Here is a 21,821-nt window from a genome sequence, read left to right on the forward strand (position 1 = left end):
ATTCTTTGCCGCCACAAACAGGGCTGCTATGAATATTTTTGTACAAGTGATGTTTTTACCCTTTTACATGATCTCTTCAGGGTGTAGACCCAGTAGTGGTATTGCTGGGTCAAAGGGTATGAACATTTTTGTTGCCCTTTGGGCATAGTTCCAGATAGCTCTCCTGAAAGGTTGGATGAGTTCACAGCTCCACCAGCAATGTAATAGTGCCCCAGATTTCCCACAACCCTTCCAACAATGATCATTACACTTTCTAGTCATATTGGCCAATCTGAGAGGTGTGAGGGGATACCTCAGGGAAGCTTTAATTTGCATTTCTCTAATAATTAATGATTTAGAGCAATTTTTCATATGACTATGGATTGCTTTGATCTCCTAATCTGTAAATTGCTTTTGCATATCCTTTGACCATTTGTCAATTGGGGAATGGCTTTTTGTTTTAAAAATATGACTCAGTTCTCTGTATATTTTAGAAATGAGTCCTTTGTCAGAATCATTAGTTATAAAGATTGTTTCCCAATTTACTACATTTCTTTTGATCTTGGTTACAGTGGGTTTTTCCTGTGTAAAAGCTTTTTAATTTAATGTAATTGAAATCATCTAATTGGTTTTTGGTGATGTTTTCCAACTCTTCCTTAGTCATAAACTGGACCCCTTTCCATAGATCTGACAGGTAAACTAGTCCTTGATCTTCTAATTTGCTTATAGTATTGTTTTTTTATGTCTAAGTCCTGTAACCATTTGGATCTTATCTTGGTAAAGGGTGTGAGGTGTTGGTCTAATCTAAGTTTCTTCCATACTGACTTCCAATTATCTCAGCAGTTTTTTTTATCAAAGAGGGAGTTTTTATCCCAATCACTGGACTCTTTGGGTTTATCAAACAGATTATGATAATCATCTCCTGCTTTTGAACCTAGTCTATTCCACTGGTCCACCACTCTATTTCTTAACCAATACCAAACAGTTTTGATGACTGATACTTTATAATATAATTTGAGATCAGGTAGGGCTAAGTCACCTTCTTTTGTACTTTTTTTCATTAAGCTCCTGGCAGTTCTTGAGTTTTTATTTCTCCATATGAATTTACTTACAATTTTTCTGACTCATTAAAGTAATTTTTTGGAATTTTGATTGGTAGGGCACTAAACAGATAGTTTAGTTTTGGTAGAATAGTCATTTTTATTATATTAGCTCTACCTATCCATGAGCAGTTGATATTTGCCCAGTTATTTAAATCTGATTTAATTTGTGTGAAAAGTGTTTTATAATTGTTTTGAAAATGTTTCTGAGTCTGTCTTGGCAAATAGACTCCCAGGTATTTTATATTGTCTGAGGTTACGTTGAACGGGATTTCTCTTTCTAGCTCTTCCTGCTGTATCTTGCTAGTCACATATACAAAAGTTGAGGATTTATGAGGGTTTATTTTATAACCTGAAACTTTGCTAAAATTGCTAATTGTTTCCAGTAGTTTTTTGGATGATTTCTTGGGATTCTCTAGGTAGACCATCATGTCATCTGCAAAGAGTGAGAGTTTTGTCTCTTCCTTCCCAGTTCTAATTCCTTCAGTTTCTTTTTCTTCTCTAATTGCTGAAGCTAACATTTCTAATACAATATTGAATAGCAGTGGTGATAATGGGCATCCTTGTTTCACCTCTGATCTTATTGGGAATGCCTCTAGCTTCTCCCCATTGAATATAATGCTTGTTGATGGTTTCAGATAGATACTGCTAATTATTCTAAGGAACTATTTATTCCTACACTCTCTAGTATTTTTAGTAGGAACAGATACTGTATTTTGTTAAAAGCTTTTTCAGCATCTATTGATATGATCATATAATTTCTGATAGGTTTGTTGTTGATATAATTGAGTATACTAACAGTTTTCCTAATATTGAGCCAACCCTGCATTCCTGGGATAAATCCTACTTGGTCAAAATGTATTATCCTAGTGATAACTTGTTGTAATCATTTTGCTAAGATTTTATTTAAGATTTTTGCATCTATATTCATCAGGGAGATAGGTCTATAATTTTCTTCCCTGTTTTAACTCTTCCTGGTTTGGATATCAGCACCTTATTGGTGTCATAGAAAGAGTTAGGCAGAGTTCCATCTTTCCCTATTTTTCCAAAGAGTTTATATAGAATTGGAACCAATTGTTCCTTAAATGTTTGGTAGAATTCACTTGTGAATCCATCAGGCCCTGGAGATTTTTTCTTGGGGAGTTCAATGATGGCTTGTTGAATTTCTTTTTCTGAGATAGGATTGTTTAGGTATTTAATCTCCTCTTCATTTAACCTGGGCAACTTATATTTTTGTAAATATTCATCCATTTCACTTAGATTATCAAATTTATTGGCATAGAGCTGGGCAAAATAATTTTGAATTATTACTTGAATTTTCTCCTCGTTGGTGGTGAGTTCACCTTTGTCATTTATGATACTAGCAATTTGATTTTCTTCTTTCTTTTTTTAAATCAAATTGACCAGAGGTTTATCAATTTTACTGGTTTTTTCATACCAACTTTTGGCTTTATTTATTAATTCAATAGTTTTTTTGCTTTCAATTTTGTTAATTTCTCCTTTAATTTTTAGAATTTCTAATTTGGTATTTAATTGGGGATTTTTAATTTGTTATCTAATTTTTTTAGTTGCATATTTAGTTCATTGATTTCCTCTTTTTCCAATTTATTCATGTAAGCATTTAAAGCTATAATATATCCCCTGAGAGCTGCTTTGAGTGAATCCCATAGGTTTCAGTATGTTGGTTCATTATTGTCATTATCTAGGATAAAATAGTTAATTCTTTCTATAATTTGTTTTTTGGTCCACTCATTTTTTAAAATGAGGTTATTCAGTTTCTAATTGGTTCTGGGTCTATATCTCCTTGGCCCACTATTGCATATGACTTTTATTGCATTGTGATCTGAGAAAGATGTATTCACTATTTCTGCCTTTGTGCAGTTGATCATTAGGTTTTTATGTCCTAGTACATGGTCAGTTTTTGTATATGTTCCATGTACTGCAGAGAAAAAGGTATATTCCTTCCTATCTCCATTCAGTTTCTTCCATAAGTCTACCATATCTAGTTTTTCTAACAATCTATTTACCTCCTTAACTTCTTTCTTGTTTATTGTATGATTCGACTTATCTAGATCCAAGAGTGGGAGGTTGAGGTCTCTCACTAGTAGAGTTTTGCTGTCTATGTCTTCCTGTAGTTCTTTCAGCTTCTCCTCTAAGAATTTGGATGCTGTCCCATTGGGTACATATATATTCAGTATTGAAATTACTTTATTGTATATGGGACCTTTTAGAAGGATATAGTTTCCTTCCTTATCTCTTTTAATGCTATCTATTTTTGCTGCTGCTTTGTCTGAGAAAAGGATTACTACCCCTGATTTTTTTACTTCAGCTGAAGCAAAATATATTTTGCTCCAACCTTTTACCTTTACTCTATATGTATCTCTCTGCTTCAAATGAGTTTCTTGTAAGCAGCATATTGCTGGATTCTGGTTTTTAATCCACTCTGCTATTCGCTTACTTTTTTTTTTAGGTTTTTTTTTTCCAAGGCAAACAGGTTAAAGTGGCTTGCCCAAGGCCACACAGTAAGGTAATTATTAAGTGTTTGAGACAAGATTTGAACCCAGGTACTCCTGACTCCAGGGCCGGTGCTTTATCCACTACGCCACTACGCCACCCCTTCGCTTACATTTTAAGGAAGAGTTCATCCCATTCACATTCAAAGTTATGATTACTAATTCTTTATTGCCCTCCATGCTTGCTTCCCTCTGTTTGTATTTTTCCCCACCCCCCACCTTATCTGTATTCCCCAGTATTTTGTTTCTGAATACTACCCCCTTCAGTATGTTTGCCCTCCTATATCACCCCCTCGCTTTCCCTTTTCCCTTCCCTTCCTTTTGTTAGTTCCCCTTTTTTCCCCCACTCCCCTTCACTTTCTCCATCCCCCTCCCCTTTTCTGCTTTAAATACTTAAAAGGTTAGATGTTTTTTAAGTTAACTAAGTATGTGTAAGTTGACTTTAAGCCAAGTCTGATGAGAAGAAGATTCAGGTGTTTCTCATCCCCTTCCTTCTTTCCCCATTACCATAGGTTTTTTGTACCTCTTAGTGTAATGAGATTTACCCCATTCAATCCCTTCCCTCCTCCTGTCTCCTTCCTGTCCCCCTTTTTAAGGAGGTAGTGTTTTTTAGATCATTCTATCTGAGTCATAGAAAATTCTGAGTATCTGTCACTTCTAGCTACTTACATTCTATCTAATAGAGTTAAAATTCTTGAGAGTTATTAGAGTCTTTCTCCCAAGTGGGGTTAAAGCCAGTTACATCACACTGGATAGCAGTCTCATGGATAGGTCATGAATGTCCATCACATTTTTCTAGGTATATCCTATCTGTTGGAGTTACAATTCTCAAGATTTATGAGAATCTTTTTCCCTATGCTGGAATATAGCCAGTTTTAACTTACTGGATAGCAGGTTTTTTTTTCTTTTACTGCCTCCCACCCTTTTTTTTTTTTAACTTTTTCATGTGTCTCTTGAACCTCCTGTTTGATGTCCAAATTTTCTATTTAGCTCTGGTCTTTTCATCAGGAATTTCTGGAATTCTCTTTTGTTAAATGTCCATCTTTTTCACTGGAAGAGAAGGCTCATCTTTGTGGGATAGTGGATTCCTGGCTGAATCCAAGCTCCCTTGCTCTTCAAAATATCCTTTCCAGGCCCTTTGATCTTTTAATGTTGATGCAGCCAGGTCCTGCATAATCCTTACTGTGGCTCCTTGATATTTAAATTGTTTCTTTCTGGCTGTTTGCAGGATTTTCTCTTTTATCTGATAGTTACTGAATTTGGCCACAACATTCCTTGGTGTTTTCATTTTAGGATCTTTTTTCTGGAGGGGATCAATGTATTCTTTCAATAACTACTTTGCACTCCGATTCCATGATATCAGGGCAGTTTTCCATCACTATATTAAGTCCAGGCTTTTTTCCCCTCTTCAACATTTACCGGAAGTCCAATAATTTTCAGGTTGCCCCTCCTTGACCTATTCAGTGGTTTTGCTGATGAGGTATTTTACATTTTTTTCTATTTATTTTTTAATTTTGTGTAACTGGCTCTTGCTGTGTCATGGAGTCATTAGTTTCCGCAGACTCCATTCTTTTTATTGGGGAAGAGTTTTCTTTTTACAACTCCCTTTCCAATTGGTCAATTCTACTTTTTTTTACAATTCTACTTTTGAAAGAGCTTTCCATTTGACCACTTGAGGTTTTGAGAGAATTATTTTCTTTTTGCATTTTAAACTCCTTCATTATTTCTTCAAGGAAGTCTTTCTATGCTGAAGACCAGATCCTGTTCTCCTCAGATGTTCTAGGTCTCTCTGAGTTAGGGTCTTTCCCTTCCAAGAATTTTTCTATGGATCCACATTTCCTCTGACCATTCTTCATTTTGCTAATACCTTGAGTTGGGGAGGGGCTGGTTCAAAGGGACTTGGGATCAATAAAGGCTTTGCTCACTGAGTGCTATTTCTCTGGCTGGCCAGTAGGAGGTGCTGGCTCCTTTCTCTGGAGTGTCTGTGACCTTGATTATGGCTTTCTCCTTTACCTTGAAGGGAGGGGTTGCAGCTAATGAATCCTTTTGCCTTCTATCAATGGAGGGCTTTGCCCTGGCCTGAGGTCTTCTGCTCACACACCTGTGCCTGAGGCAGTAGTCTGCTATTGTTTGTTCTGGGAAGAGGCCTCAGCTGCAATGGAGGCATGGACTCAGAGTTCCTTAGACCAGAGGAGCTGAGGGATCGTGTCCTGCTGCTGTGCTGCACTGGAACTCTCCTCCCCAGCTGTCAGCAAACTCCAGAGGGTCAGCTCACCTCTGTTCCCTAGTTGGCTCAAGCCCTGCCATCTAGCCCCACCACTGATACACCTGATATAGCAGGTCCAGCTCTCGGGCCCTCAGACTTCTTGGCTCCAATTCAGCCTCTAATCTGGCTGATCCAAGGCTGATCTGCCCTCTGCACCCAGACTCACCAGCCCAAATTCATCCAATGCTGCTGAGGTAGTTGTTCTTTTTCCCAGCTTTTCTGGGTTGGATTTCTGTTAAGAGGTTTGTTTCATATGATAGATGGGGAAAGATCAGGAGACTTTAGAACTGTGCCTGTCTTCTCTCTGCCATCTTGCCTGGAAGTCCATAATTCCCCCCTTTTAATATAAGAATTTGGGTTCTACACCTTATTATGATTTCTTTGTTAAATCACAATCCTCCTTATTGACAGGACTACTGACTTTTTCTATTAAGATCTCACTTGCTCATTACCAGACATGGCCCCATCCTGTTTTCCAGGTTTGCCAACTTTCTGCTTATTTCTTTTACTTGCCTAGCATTGTCTATCTTTAGACAGCAACTTGATAGAATCAATTTAACACAAACTCTATCCCCAATCAAAAGATTGTCTAATATAACCTATGTTGACTAACTCTCTCTTGTTTGCATGGCTAAGCCAGCCACAAGTCCAGGGCCCTAGCTTTCTAATTGGTCATTGTTTCCATTACTGCTTAGATTCTAAGCAGGATATTAAATTGGGGTGCCATTGGCCTAAATCCCATCCTGTGCCCAGGTAGCAGTCCCATAAGTCTGGATAACAACTCCCTGACCAATCCTGGGCAGATGGGTATATGCAGGGATAATCACAATTCTCCTTACTTTAATACATCCTGACAAGGGATCCAGATTCCATCATTCCACCTCATGTGAGTCTCAGGCCACCTGTCTCTTTAAGTTGTAGAGTCCAGAATATGTACCCTGCTTCTGGACATAAGTCCCAGACATTTGCTACTCCCTAGGGGGGAAAATAATCTTATCCAGAGTAGTATAAACAATAGTCACCCTGAACTGACAGTCATTTGCCATTGGTCTTTCTGTGCCCTGGATCAGAATCCTGCCACAGCGTACCTCTGAACAGGAATTGAGAATCTAGACCTGACCCAGGGGGACTTGCACCAAGGCCAGTTCTCAAACTGCTGTGGAAATTACTACAAATCCAACAGCCACACCAAAATACTTCCGTAAGCTAGATCCTTCCCCCACCATTACTAGTACCTTGTTTTCTGAATTAGAAATTAGACTCTCCCTAGATGGGAGATACAGACTCATGTAAGATTTAATCATGCCACTCAGTAAACTTGATTTCCTTTTCTGAAACCATAAGTAGATCGTACACCATTTCTGAGCCTCAGACAGGTCTCATTATATTAGCAATACCCCAAGTCTTGGAAATAATGACCTAACAGTAACAAAATGTTTTGGGCACATTTCTGTGATTCCAGAATTGGAAGTTAGACAGGATGTTCCAGGTAATGCTTTATTACTGTATTATAGCACTATAATTATTAGAATAGGATATTTCCATCCATCAATAAGAGAACTCTGTACTGGGAGATGAGATGGACTGTTGTTTACAAGGTAATGAATGGTGACTAGTGTCCATGGATTACAAAGTAGGAAAAAAGGGGAGTACAAGTATTGGAACACTGGAAAAGTATGAAGGAATCAAGTGTACATGTGCCTTAAATATCAAAGAATCTATTCATATTTGTTGATGTAAGAGAAATTTAGATGTTTTATTGTATGGAATGTTTTGTGGGGGTAGTTGTCATGGTCAGACCTGTAATATATTCTTATAAAAATTGAGTGATGAATGAGTAGGAAAACAGGGCAATTTGTAACAGGGAACCTAAGCAGCTATTCAGTACTCGCACTTTGAGGTTGTGAGTGTGATAGTGTGACAACTGCAGATGAGAGGTGGGTGCAACTAATCCACTGGAAATATGAAGGGGCTTAGTCCCAGATCAGATAGCCTGGTGAAAGTAAGGGAGACTTCTAGGAGAGAACTGCTAGGATTCAACCCTAGATAACATGAAGTTAGTAAATAACCATTTCCTGTTCTGATTAGAATGGTAATGAGGTGAGATACAATTTCACTGAAAGTTTATTTCACTTGTACTTCTGGCCAAGATGGCAGAGAAACCAAGCCCTATTTTAAGCTCTCCTAGCTTTCCCTCAGAACAGGAACCAAGCCTCTTAAGAGATACTGGATCCGGAGAACTGAGAGAAGAACTGAGGAGAAAGCATTATTCTTGGAAGATGTTAGAGTAATAGATCATTGCAATAGTTATTCTCTTATACACTAGAAATAACTACTAAAAACATGTGGCCCTATAAAGTTACAACGGCAATTATTTTTGTAAGGGTAAACTTCAAAGCATCCTCCATGACATAATTACTTGAGGATAAATAATTGAAGGCCAACATACCAACATCATAACACTGATGTTGCCATTGCTCATCCTTTTAGAATGACCCAATTTATTAATCCTTTGTTAATGAAAATTTTGTGCTGGTTACTTCAGATTTTTTTTTTATTATTTTATTTTGTTTTTATTAGAAGAATAAGATTTTCTTTTCGAAAAATGTGGTGGAGCACGTAACTCCTCTATATTTCAATTACTACTTGAAAACAGTACTTGTGACAACAAAATAATACAGATGAATAAGACAGAGGTGATTGTTTTCCAAAATTCCAATCCAGTAAGCAACAAAAAAGACACTAAGGCTCTCCAAGTCTTTGTTACTTATTGATGATTTTGGGGTCTCATTGATTGGAAGCACACATCCATGAGACAAGAAATAGGGAAAACTGTGTGGCTGAGCACAGGTTCGTCAGTCATCAATTTCAATATCCTTTTGAGTCATTAATTCCATATCAGGTTTTCTGCAGGCAAAAATAGGATTCCACTTGCCACCTCAATAGAGGTTTTCCTAGCATGGCAAGTTTCTGTTGATTTGGTCAGCAATATCCTAGTAGTTAAGTAAACGAGGATCAAAAAGAAATGTCAAAAGGTAGCGATGGTGATGATTCACAGGAGTGAGGGGTGTTTGTACTGCCATAAAAACTCCAAATTGAATGCAATATAATTCTATTTAACAGCCATATTCACATATTCTATAATCTACAATGATATCACTAACGCTTAGCATCAATGACACTAATATAAAAGAGGTTGTTTGGTGCTATCTTACAAAACTCTTTTTAAAAGATATATTTAGATTCAGATTTCACCTGAAAATTTCTCAAGTCAAGAGATAATGTAGACTCTTCCATAAATGTCTGTCTCTTCTGAGAAAAGGGAAAACGTGACCCAGGGAAGGCAGGTCTGCTGGAAAGGCAATGGGAGGCTCTTAGTTGCAGCACAGTTCAGGTCCCTGCTCAGAAAGGTAGTGGTGCAGCAAGGCAGCACTGAGGTTCCTATACTAGATGAGAAGTCTAGGCCCTCGGGATGCTGTGCAGATGGGACTGGATTGGGAATGAAGATCTGCAGAGGCAAAGCCTTGGCATAAAGGAGGAAACAAAACTCTGCATTAGCAATGCCTGGGAGTCATAGGCAATACTTTGGAATGCAATCAGCCAAGGACTTGATCCTGACCCCAGCACATAAAGCTTGGACTCTGCCCTTTTCTTTGTCAAGAGAAAATTCAGACTAAAGAAAGGTTTGTTTCCCTCAAATGGTATTGATATTGAGACAAACACTGCCTAGAGCATAAGTCCTATTCAATATTAGATAATTTAATAAAGAGTATTTGCAATAAGCTTAGTGGAAATGGATTTAACCTATATTTCCAGGTTTTATTTTGGCTGTTACCATGAGACAATGTCACAGGAGAAAAGGCTTATAAAATTTGATGGTTGTCCTTTCTGGAGGACCAAAATGACATTAGAGACAAGTTGCAATGTATCTGTGCTGATTAGACCAATATAAGTTTGTAATACTCTCAGGTTGTGCACAAAAATTCATGGAAACACCTGGGATGGAATCTCTAAGCATGAGCATCTTGAGCTACGTTTATTTTTGAGCTACTTCTGATCAGATTTTATGACCTTGCCCGAAGAGACGGTTCCCAAAGCATTTGTTTAATTTTCAAAGAACTTCCCAGATTAGAACTTAGAGATTTTTGTTTCTTTTCCAAACAGTAAGTTATTGTTATTATTATTATTTTTGAAGCAAAATATATCCAGTTATTTAGCAATTTTTAAAGTTTAGAACCACATTCTCTACCACTTTGATTCTTCAAATCACAGCATCCAGTTGAAAAGAGGAGTGGATTTGCAGGAGTGGCTGGACTTCAGAAAAGCCTGGAAAGACCTGCATGAACTGAGGGTGAATGAAGGGAGCAGAAGCATTGTATATGTTAACAGCAACACTGGGTGATGATGACCTCTGGTGGCCCCATTTTTTCCCAGCAGTTCAGGGATAAACCACAATCTGTTATGGAAAATGCCATCCATACAGATCCAAAGAAAAAACTATGAATGCAAAACAAGGCATATTTTGTCCTTTTTATTTCTTTTTCATGTCCCTGCCCCCCTTAGTTCACATTTCACAATATGATTCATATGGGCAGTGGTGAGAGGACTGACTTAGGAGAATGGGAGTTCTAATGTGACCTAATGTGACACTTACTAAGCTACATGACCTTGGGCAAGTCACTTAACCCTGATTGCCCAGCATCCAAGGACATCTCCAGTCACCCAGATCCATATCTGGTCATTGGATTCAGATGGCTCCGGGGAAGAAAGTAAGGTTGGTGACTTAGCACAGCCCCCCACTGAAATACAGTTCATGTGTTTGTCATGGCCTCACCTCCCTAATGTCATAGTCTTCTTCAAGAAAGAAGGACAAAGATCATCATCAACAAGGAAGTACTTTAAACATGACTGTACATATACAACCTACATCAGATAGCTCACTGCCATGGGGAAGGGAGGGTGGTGGAGAAATGTGGAATGCAAAAGTTTACAAAAGGATGAATACTGAAAATTATATTTGTATTAAACTGGAAAAAATAAAAAGAAATTGATTTAAAAAAAAGTGGAATTGATTTCCTAAGAAGACAATTGCATCATTCTAAGTAATCATTTTTTAAATTAACAACATTTCTCATAAATACCTCCCAAAATCACAAAGAAAAGGGGCACCTAGGTGCTGCAGTGGATAGAGCACTGGCCCTGGAGTTAGTTAGTACCTGAGTTCCAATCCGGCCTCAGATACTTAATAATTACCTGGCTATGTGGCCTTGGGAAAGCCACTTCACTCCATTTGCCTTGCAAAAACCTAAAAAAAAAAACACAAAGAAAAACCTGAAACATAAAAGCAATATTACAGATTTAAAACAAAACCTATTGCTTTGACAAAACAGATTTGAAACAAAATCTTGCTGCCAATCAGCTCACAGTCCAACTGAATATATTTTTCAAATTATCTTACATAGAAAATACTTAATCCAGCTAACACTTCAGACTAAGCAGTTATATTTATAACTAGAGCTTTTTGTGCCATCAAAGAAACAAAGTTGAGTACCCATCAACTGGTGAATAGCCGAAGGAATGACAATATGTGAATTCAAAGGATTATTACTGAAGAGTAATAAGAAACAACAGGATTTCAAGGGGAAAACCCGACACCTTTAGGGGTTCATACACAGTGTGAAATTTGGAATTACTGATGATTTCTCTTATAATGGGAAATCAGATGAAATCCATAGTAGAGCAAGAGGGCTAATGTTCATATTTAGATCCCTAGGTTTTTCTCCATTGTATAGTCAAGATGAGTTTGAATCCAAGCCAAACCATCCAACAGCACAGTAACAAGTCTGTCTTCTACCCAGTGAAAGCAAGGAGACCAAAGTCTATCTTCCAGTGAAAAGGTCAGAAATGGAGAAGGTTGTATACAATCAGCTTAAATCTGGAACTGGGTGATGGTCTTATTTCAATTTTCAGACTGAAATTGAAGAAGGAAGGAAAACCATCAGATTCTAAAAGATATTATCTAAATAACATTGCTTAGGAATATGAGATAGAAGTGATGAAAAGATTCAAGGGATTAGAATTAGTAGAGAGTGAAGTACAAGGTTAATGTTTGTGAAATTCCTGTATAGAAAGGGGTGCCTGACATCCTTCTGGGCCCTCAGAAATTCCTCAGAAATATAACTTTGGCTAAGTGCCTTTGGGTCTGAAAATATTCTGACAGGACCCAGGGGGGGTCATAGATATACCATAAAATTGTCTAAAGACTTACAAAGCACCCTTGTTAGCCTAATTATCTTGCTTTATCTGTAAGATTCCTGCTTCTTCCTAGGACTGCCTCCCCCTTCCCCAGTAAATTCCTGACTCCCTCCACCTCAGAAAATATATTCAAACATTACACAAAGACCCTGACCCATTCTCACCCCTATCTATATGGAACCCTATGTTTACATATGTATATGTCAAGATAATATATCTAACTGCTGTCTTTGCTTCTCTGTATCTAGCTTGCTTTCAGTACCCCCCCTCTCAAAACACTATAAAAATCCTATCCCCTGAACACTTAAGTACTGTTTGATTAGGGTACTCAATCCCCAGACAGTCCCTGGGAATAAAGATGTCCAACCTTATCAAATTCTGGTCTCCCTCTCTCTCTTTTGTACAACTATAGCATACCTGAAGAATTATCAATTCTAGAAAAGTATTCTACAGGAAGCAGCAACAGAAGCTATTTCAAAGAAAAAGAAGAGTAAGAAAGCAAAATGGTGGTCTGATGAGAATTTACAAATAGCAGAGGAAAGAAGGAAAGGGAAAGGTAAAATTGAAAGGGAGAAGATATACCCAACTGAATTCCAGAGAAGACCAAGGAGAGATTTCTTAAATGAGCAATGAAGAAAAATTGAAGAAAAAAAATAAAATGGGAAAGATAAGAGACCTTTTCAAGAAAATGAGATATGAAAGGAATAGATCCAGTCCAAAAAATGGGCATGAGGACTTCCAGAGCCAAGATGGCAAGGTGAGGCACTAACTGGGTTTTCACAAATTCCCTTCCAATCAACCCTGCAGTAAGACCTCAAAACTAATTTTGGAGCAATGAAGAAAATTACCAACTTAGGACAGCTTAGAGGGTGAACACAAAAGGTCTCTTTAATGATGGTGGGAGGAAGTGTCGTCAAATGAGTGACTCAGTGGCAGGCCCCATCCTAGAGAGCCATGGAATATTTTAGGAGAGCTGTGAGAAACCTTATGATTTCAGGAAAAAAAAAAGGCCAAACCATTTTTAGGACTTTTTGCTTTGAATGTGAAGGCCTTCCCAGAATTCTGAGTTTTAAAAGACTTCTCTTTAGGGTGATTAGTTTGATGTCTAGTGACCTTCATCTTCCAGAGAAGGTGAGACCTCATTAAGTGTTTTATGTCTTCTCTCCATGATGAATCCTTGAGCTAAAAAGATGATCTTAGGCTGAAGGTCTTTCCAACAGCATCCATGTGGAATTTCTTCCTCAGTTTGATGTCTAGTGACCTCCATCTTCCAGAGAAGGTGGGACCTCATTAAGAGTTTTATGTCTTCTCTACATGATGAATCCTTGACGTAAAGAGATGATCTGAGGTGGAAGGTCTTTCCAACACCATACATGTGGAACTTGTTCCTCTGAAGCCTAATAAACTTTGTTCTCCATTTGTATGCCTTTCCACATTCATTACAGGAGTATGATTCCTATCTCATGTGAATTCCTGGATTGGAAATAAGGGAAGACTTTAGTTTGATGATTTTCCATAGTGATGATATCAATGAAGTTTATCCTCCAGAATGAATTCTCTGATAGGAGATCAGAGCTAAAAGGTAAAGAGATTTTAATCTAGGTGAATTTTGGTCCATTGTGTTTTAGTCAGACAGGTTCAAGGGGAAGTGGATTTCACCTTTTCTCTAGATGACCTTATTCAAGAAGGGTCTGGATATAAATTTCGGTGTCTACATTGAGTGATGAGTCACGTCCCCAAACCCTCATTAGAATAGTCATTCTCATAAATTTTGAACTTGTCAGAATTGATCACCACCTTTTGGGAACATCCACTCATCCAAGGGCATATAAGTATTGGGAGGCTTCCATGAGTCATCTCGGGTTCACAAGAGATAAAATTGTCCATTTCATCAATAATTTTTGTTATACTTAATTTGTTATCCATGAATGAAATGAATACCCAGAAACTGTCCCAGGAATTGTCACAGTTGTTTGGTAAGGTGGAAGTGTTTAGGGTAAAGTTTTACATACTAACCCCACTCATAAAGCTTCTCTCCAGTGTGGATTCTCTGATGTCGAGTAAGATGAACGTGTATATTAAAAGCTTTGGAATGTGATCCATACTTCTCAGGTTTCTCACCAGTGTTCATTCTCAGACATGGGGTAAGACTTCCCAAATTGATTACATTCATATATTTCATTCCAGGCTGCATTTTTTGAAACCTACAAATTTGGTTGGGCATCTTAAAAAGCCTTTCCATATTGTTTACATTCATAAGGTTTCTCTCCAATGTGGATTCTCTGATGTACAGCAAGTCCAGAGTTCCGTGTGAAAGTCTTTCCACACTGATTACATTCATAAGGCTTCTCCCCAGTGTGGATTCTCTGATGTACAGCAAGTCCAGAGTTCCGTGTGAAAGTCTTTCCACACTGATTACATTCATAAGGCTTCTTCCCAGTGTGGATTGTCTGATGATGAATAAGAGCGGAGCGTTCTCTGAAAGCCTTTCCACATTGATTATATTCATAAGGTTTCTCTCTAGTATGGATTCTATGATGTACAGAGAGTTGGGAACTTGTTCTGAAAGACTTTCCACACTGATTGCATGCAAAAGGCTTCTCCCCAGTGTGGATTCTCTGATGTACTGCAAGACTGGAGCTCAGTGTGAAAGCCTTTCCACATTGATTACATTCATAAGGTTTCTCTCCAGTATGGATTCTCTGATGTACAGAGAGGTGGGAATTTGTTGTGAAAGACTTTCCACACTGATTGCATGCAAAAGGCTTCTCCCCAGTGTGGATTCTCTGATGTAATGCAAGACCGGAGCTCCGTGTGAAAGCCTTTCCACATTGATTACATTCATAAGGCTTCTCCCCAGTGTGCATTCTCTGATGAACAGCAAGATGGGATCTCATTGTGAAAGTCTTTCCACACTGATTACATTCATAAGGCTTCTCCCCAGTGTGGATTCTCTGATGTACAGCAAGTTCGGAGCTCTTTGTGAAAGTTTTTCCACACTGATTACATTCATAAAGCTGCTTCCCAGTGTGGATTCTCTGATGATAAGTGAGAGAGGAGCGATGTCTGAAAGCCTTTCCACACTGATTACATTCATAAGGCTTTTCCCCAGTGTGGATTCTCTGATGACAAAAAAGAGAGGAGCTCTGTGTGAAAGCCTTTCCACATTGATTACATTCATAAAGCTTCTCCCCAGTGTGGATTCTCTGATGATAAATAAGAGAGGAGCGTTCTCTGAAAGCCTTTCCACATTGATTACATTCATAAGGCTTCTCCCCAGTGTGCATTCTCTGATGAACAGCAAGATAGGAGCTCTTTGTGAAAGTCTTTCCACACTGATTACATTCATAAAGCTTCTCCCCAGTGTGGATTCTCTGATGTACAGCAAGTCCGGAGCTGTTTGTGAAAGTTTGTCCGCACTGATTACATTCATAAGGCTTCTTTCCAGTGTGGATTCTCTGATGATAAGTGAGAGAGGAGCGTAGTCTGAAAGCCTTTCCACATTGATTACATTCATAAGGCTTCTCCCCAGTGTGGATTCTCTGATGATAAATAAGAGAGGAGTGATATCTGAAAGCCTTTCCACATTGATTACATTCATAAGGCTTCTCCGCAGTGTGGATTCTCTGATGTACAGCAAGTCCATAGCTCTGTGTGAAAGTCTTTCCAAGCTGATTACATTCATAAGGCTTCTCCCTGGCGTGCATTCTCTGATGAAGAGCAAGATAGGAGCTCTTTGTGAAAGTCTTTCCACACTGATTACATTCATAAAGCTTCTCCCTAGTGTGGATTCTCTGATGATAAATGAGAGAGGAGTGTAGTCTGAAAGCCTTTCCACATTGATTACATTCATAAGGCTTCTCCCCAGTGTGGATTCTCTGATGATAAATAAGAGAGGAGTTGTCTCTGAAAGCCTTTCCACATTGCTTACATTCATACGGTTTCTCCCCAGTGTGGATTCTCTGATGGACAGTAAGATGGGAGCTCTGTGTGAAAGCCTTTCCACATTGATTACATTCATAAGGCTTCTCCCCAGTGTGAATTCTTTGATGATAAATAAGAAAGGAGTGGTATCTGAAAGCCTTTCCACATTGCTTACATTCAAAAGGTTTCTTCCCAGTATGGATTCTCTGATGGGCAGCAAAACGGGAGCTCTGTGTGAAAGACTTTCCACACTGATTACACTCATAAGTGTTCTCTCCAGTATGGATTCTCTGATGATAAATAAGAGAGGAGTGTTCTCTGAAAGCCTTTCCACATTGATTCCGTACAAAAGGCTTTTCACCAGTATGGATTCTTTGATGGACAGCAAGAAGGGAGCTCTTCGTGAAAGTCTTTCCACACTGATTACATTCATAAGGCTTGTTCCCAGTGTGGATTCTCTGATGTACAGCAAATACAGAGCTCCATCTGAAAGTCTTTCCACACTGATTACATTCATAAGGCTTCTCCCCAGTGTGGATTCTCTGATGGACAGAGAGAGAAGAACTTTTTCTGAATGTCTTTCCACATTGATCACATTTATAAGGTTTGTCCCCAGTGCGGATTCTCTGATGTATAGCAAGTTTGGAGCTAGGAAAGAAATTCTTTCCACATTGATTATACTCATAAGGTTTCTCTTCAGTGTGGATTTTCTGATCTTCAGTGAAACTGTCACTTCTTTGAGAAGTCTTTCCATATGGAGTATACTCATGCTGTTTCTCTACAGTGCAGATAAGCTCATGGTTACCAAGATGAGTTCTCTCTTCACCAGAAGCAGTAAAGCCATTCCAAGGGGTCATTTTCAAATTTGCACTCATCTCAGCACACTTGGTTTCTGCATCTGATGGAAACAAACACACACATATATGTATGAGTATATCCTCTTCCTCCTGGCAGATAGCTTCCCCACTCAAAAGAAAGACTTCAAACTTAAATGAGCAGAATCAATCATTTGAACATACTATAAACTTACACATAAGTCAATTTAATGAACAAAAAGTTCCACACACAAGTGCCATGGATACTCACCACAAACGTGTGACAAATGCAGAGCCACCTTGTCAGTATGTGTTACTTTTCCGGTCATGAGTTGTGAATGGCTGAGTGACCTAACCCAAATCTCAGCACCAGAGGGTAGAACTCCAACCTGGTGAAGGATTATGCTCTGGCCACTGCACTGGACAGATGTTCTTTTTTATTTTCCTTTGCATCAAGAGCATTTGGTTGTTGACAATGCTATTTTTTTATGTTCAGGTAATTGCCCAACTGTTCTGAATGGACCAGTTTTGATGCTTTATCCCTTGGCCATTCTTTGTAAATTTTATGATAACCTGAGAAATAAACTTCCTCTTTTTTACTTGTCCTGTCATAATTTTCAGTTAGATCTGCTTTTCTGATCATTTATTCTGATGCATACATATTATGTCATGGACCTTTTTGCAGCCTTGGATACTGTCAATCACCCACTTTTTGTTGATACTTTTTTCTTTTCTCTAAGTTTCTTGGATATTACTTTCTCTTGGGACTCCTCATTTATTCTTTCCCACCTATCCCATGCTATCTAATGTTCCTGTAATCTTGCTTTGCTACTACTATACAGGACAAAAACCTCACAGTCATTCACGGGCCAAATTAGGTGTCATCCACAACTCATTATCACTCCCACACCCCTGCCCCAACATTGAAGCAGGTGATTTCACCTTTGTAACCTTGCTCAGATACTTCCCTTTCTCCACCATCATTGCCCCTTTTTTGCTTCGGGGTCCAAATGCCCTCATGTTTGAGGTATTAAAAGAACTGATGTCTCTTCCCAGGTCACTCAATCCTCCATCACCTGTTAAATTCATCTTCCTCAAGTTCTTTGCCTGATCATGGCACTCCCTACTTGATTCCAGGGGCTCGAAGACCAAAGACAAAATTCTGGGATAAAATTCATCTTCTGCCCCCTTGTCCATTTCTAGTCTTCTTTCACCTGCCCTACCCTCCACATAGGCTAGGATACAGTGGGGCAGAGGCCTCTTTGTTGCTCCAACAGTGTGAGTTTTCCTTGGCCGGTGCTCCTACCTAGAACTCTTACCCGTGCTTTTCTGAAGTACCACAGATGTTTCTTTAAGACTGTTTCAGGGGGCGGCTAGGTGGCGTAGTGGATAAAGCTTCGGCCTTGGAGTCAGGAGTACCTGGGTTCAAATTCGGTCTCAGACACTTAATAATTACCTAGAAGTGTGCCCTTGGGAAAGCTACTTAACCCCATTTGCCTTGCAAAAACCAAAAAAAAACACAACCAAACAAAAAAAACCTGTTCCAGCCTTCTTTAACCTTAGTGCCTGACCACCATGTCTTAATGGGCTGCAACAGCAGTTGTGTCCATGCTGTCTTTCTCACCAAACTGTGGGATCCTGGAAAGTGTTATGCTTTCAGAGGATGAGCCTTTTACTTCCTTATATACACTTGTCACTTAGCAGATTCATATTGACTTATAAAGAACTCATATTTGACAGCCTAAGCACTCTCTAGAGAGTCAAAGGTCATGCCCCCAAATCCCGAACAAAGACCCCTAATAGGATTACTGAGGCCTCATTAGAAGAAAAATTGAAGGGGAGTTGGGTGGCATAGTAGATAGAGCAGCAGCCCTGGAGTCAGGAGGACCTGAGTTCAAATCTGGACTCAGACACTTAATACTTACTTTAGCTATGTGAGAGTGAGCAATTCACAACCCCATTGTCTTAAAAAAAAAAAAGAAAACTAAAAGAACCAGGACAACATTGTACATTTTAACAAAAACACCATAAAAAGACCAATTATGATGAACTCAGTTCTTCTCAGAATTTCAGAGATCAAATACAATCTTCAAAGGCCTGTGATGGAAAATGGTGTCCAGAATCAGATGAAAAAATATGAAGACTGAATGTAGAGCAAAGCATACTCTCATTAGTTTTTCCAACTTCCTTTATGGTTTTTCTATCTTTATCATGGTCCCCCCCGCCCCCAGTGCCAATGGAAAATACTATGGAAACACGTTAACCTGATTGTACATGTAAAACCATTATCAGATTGCTCATTGCCATAGGGAGCAGGGTGGAAATGGAGGAAGAAAAATGTGGAACTCAAGAGCTTGCAAAAGGATGAATTTTGAAAACTATCTTTGTGAGTAACTGGAAAAAACAAATTTAAAAGAAGGGAACTGAAAGTCCAGGGAATTCAAACCCTCATATTACAGATGAGGATACTGGAATTCAGAGAGCCTTACCCATGATCCCACTGGTGAAAAGTGTCTGAAAAGAAATAACAAGTCAGGTCTTCCTGAGTCTAACCCTTCTTTACTGACACATCCAGAAGCCTCCTGGGATCCAATCCACACCCCTCACTCCTCACTCACCTGGACAGGAGGTCCTTAGACCCTCTTGCTCCAAGTGGGGGATCAAATCTTCTCTGGAAACTGGAAATCCTAGGTAGAGGGGATGAATTAGACATGAGGATGGAAAGAAGTTTGTAATTAATCCTTATTAGGGAAGGCAGGGGTGATGGAAAGCAGAGCGTCATTACTGCAAGTAATTTGGAATCAGAAAATTCCAAATTTGCTTGTCTCCTTCATAGAAAAATGCCCAGTGGGGTGGCTAGGTGGCACAGTGGATAGAGCACCGGCCCTGGAGTCAGGAGTACCTGGGTTCAAATTTGGGTCTCAGACACTTAATAATTACCTAGCTGTTTGGCCTTGGGCAAGGCACTTAATCCCATTTGCCTTGCAAAAACCTAAAAAAAAAAAAAAAAAAAAAAAAAAAAAAAAAGCTATCCACATTTCATATAGCTTCCATGGCCTAGAAATTAGAGGCAATGGGACAAGAATATACTGGGCTGGAGTCAGTATCACTTGACCTCAGACTCTTACTGACCTATGAATTAGTCCCTTAATTTACTGGCCTCAGTTCCCTCAATTATAACATGGGATCATAACAGAAATCCAAGACAAAAGATAACTGTGGGGTGGCTAGGTGGCGTAGTGGATAATGCACACACACACACAAAAGATAATTCTGAGGATCGAGTGGGATTACATGCATGAATAAAGGTCTTAGTACAGGGTTTGGCTCCTAGCAGATGTCTATAAACAATTATTCCCTTCCCTTTCTTTCCCTGCATCTCTACTGGACTTGGGCAGCATATAAAGGAAGGACAAGGGCACTCTTGCTATGCTAGAAATCTATGATTAACACCAAGAGCAGTGAGTTACACATTTGTCCCTAGTAACAAAAAGAACATTCTAATGACCAAACACTTCCCAAAGAGGAAGGGTAGCCTTGGGAGCAAGGGGATCCCGCTCACTGCCCATCTTCAAGGAGAAGCTGCAGGATCAATGTTTGGAGACTTTGCAGACTTGTGTCTAGCTCCCTATCACATGGAACAAACGTCTCTCTTAGGAAAGCTACGTAGCAGAAAACTTGGTCTCTTGCATGCAGGAGGCCATCACTTTGGCCTTTCTAAGAGGTGATCAATGGCCCAAAAATTCCTTTATGGAGAGAGTTGAGGACACTCCTTTTAATGGAAGATTCCCAGTTACCTGGGGAATGGTCCTTACCCAGGAAAAGAAAGTTTTGAGCATTCTCCAGCATGACGTCCTTGTGCAGCTGCTTCTGAGCACTGTCCAACAGGTCCCACTCCTCTGGGGTGAAGTCCACAGCCACGTCCTTGAATGCCACTACCTCCTAAAATATCCACATACAGAGAACTTAGAGTTGAAAAAGGCTTCACAATTGATCCAGGTCAATACTCATCAATGTACAGAAGGAAACTGAAGCAAAGAGAGGAAACTGCCCAAAGGTTGCACCCTTTATAACCAGAGCCAGCACAGGGAACTATAATTTTGGAAAGTCCAAGGAAGCATTGGAAAAAGCAATGGATATTTTCAGTTGAAATAAAACAGAAATATTCTTCTATGGAATGCTAATCTCTTTAGAAGAAGGAAAGTGATGTTCTCTCAGAAAGATATGAGGATTTCTGGGGGCAGCTAGGTGGCGTAGTGGATAAAGCACCGGCCTTGGAGTCAGGAGTACCTGGGTTCAAATCCGGTCTCAGACACTTAATAATTACCTAGCTGGGTGGCCTTGGGTAAGCCACTTAACCCCATTTGCCTTGCAAAAACAACCTAAAAAAAAAAAAGATAATGAGGATTTCTAAAGACAGTTATTTTAACTGTCAGAAATTATTAAGAAAATTCCAGGAAGATCTTGTGAGGGGTAGTTACGTGGAGTAGTGGATAGAGCACTGGCCCTAGAGTCAGGAGGACATGAGTTCAAAGACACTTAATAATTGCCTAGCTGTGTGACCGTGGGCAAGTCACTTAACCCTGTTGCCTTAAATAAATAAAATTTTCCAAAAATGGGTTTGTGAGAAACTGTAGTAAGTGCTGTGTTTTGGTCACTAGAGAGAAAAAAAATCAAGTTGTTTTCCTCAAAGTGAGAAAGTCTGAACAATATGAAAACATGAGGAGGATTATTTTGTTTTTCTTTTTTGGATCTTTGCAAGGCATTAGGGTTAAATGAATTGCCCAAGTTTGCACAGCAGGGAAATTTTATTAAGTGTCTAGGCTGGATATGAATTCAGGTCCTCTTGACCCAGGGCTAGTGCTCTATCCACTGTGCCACCTAGCTGTCCTGAAAGGAGTGTTTTTATTAATTTTTTATTTATATATTTTGGTAACTACAACCAAAGATAGCTTTCAATGATGATTTT

General features: G+C 39.1%; 1 protein-coding gene across 3 annotated transcripts in view; it reads right to left on the reverse strand.

The window, feature by feature from the left end:
- Positions 1 to 5,367: 5,367 nt before the first annotated feature.
- LOC141511925 (uncharacterized) overlaps positions 5,368 to 21,821 on the reverse strand; it is a 34,294-nt gene continuing 17,840 nt past the window's right edge. For 2 of the 3 annotated variants that reach the window (XM_074220902.1, XM_074220898.1), the window contains exons 3-5: positions 20,668 to 20,794; positions 19,471 to 19,539; positions 14,156 to 16,935 (exon numbers count right to left, since the gene is read on the reverse strand). In XM_074220902.1, coding sequence (XP_074077003.1) covers positions 14,339 to 16,935; positions 19,471 to 19,539; positions 20,668 to 20,794 — 2,793 coding nt within the window. In that variant the 3' untranslated portion in view covers positions 14,156 to 14,338. Of the gene's footprint in view, positions 16,936 to 19,470; positions 19,540 to 20,667; positions 20,795 to 21,821 lie in introns of all 3 variants that reach the window. The other variant, XM_074220905.1, reaches the window with a different exon arrangement.

The sequence above is a fragment of the Macrotis lagotis genome, chromosome 1 (assembly GCF_037893015.1).
Source record: "Macrotis lagotis isolate mMagLag1 chromosome 1, bilby.v1.9.chrom.fasta, whole genome shotgun sequence".
Lineage (NCBI taxonomy): Eukaryota > Metazoa > Chordata > Mammalia > Peramelemorphia > Peramelidae > Macrotis > Macrotis lagotis.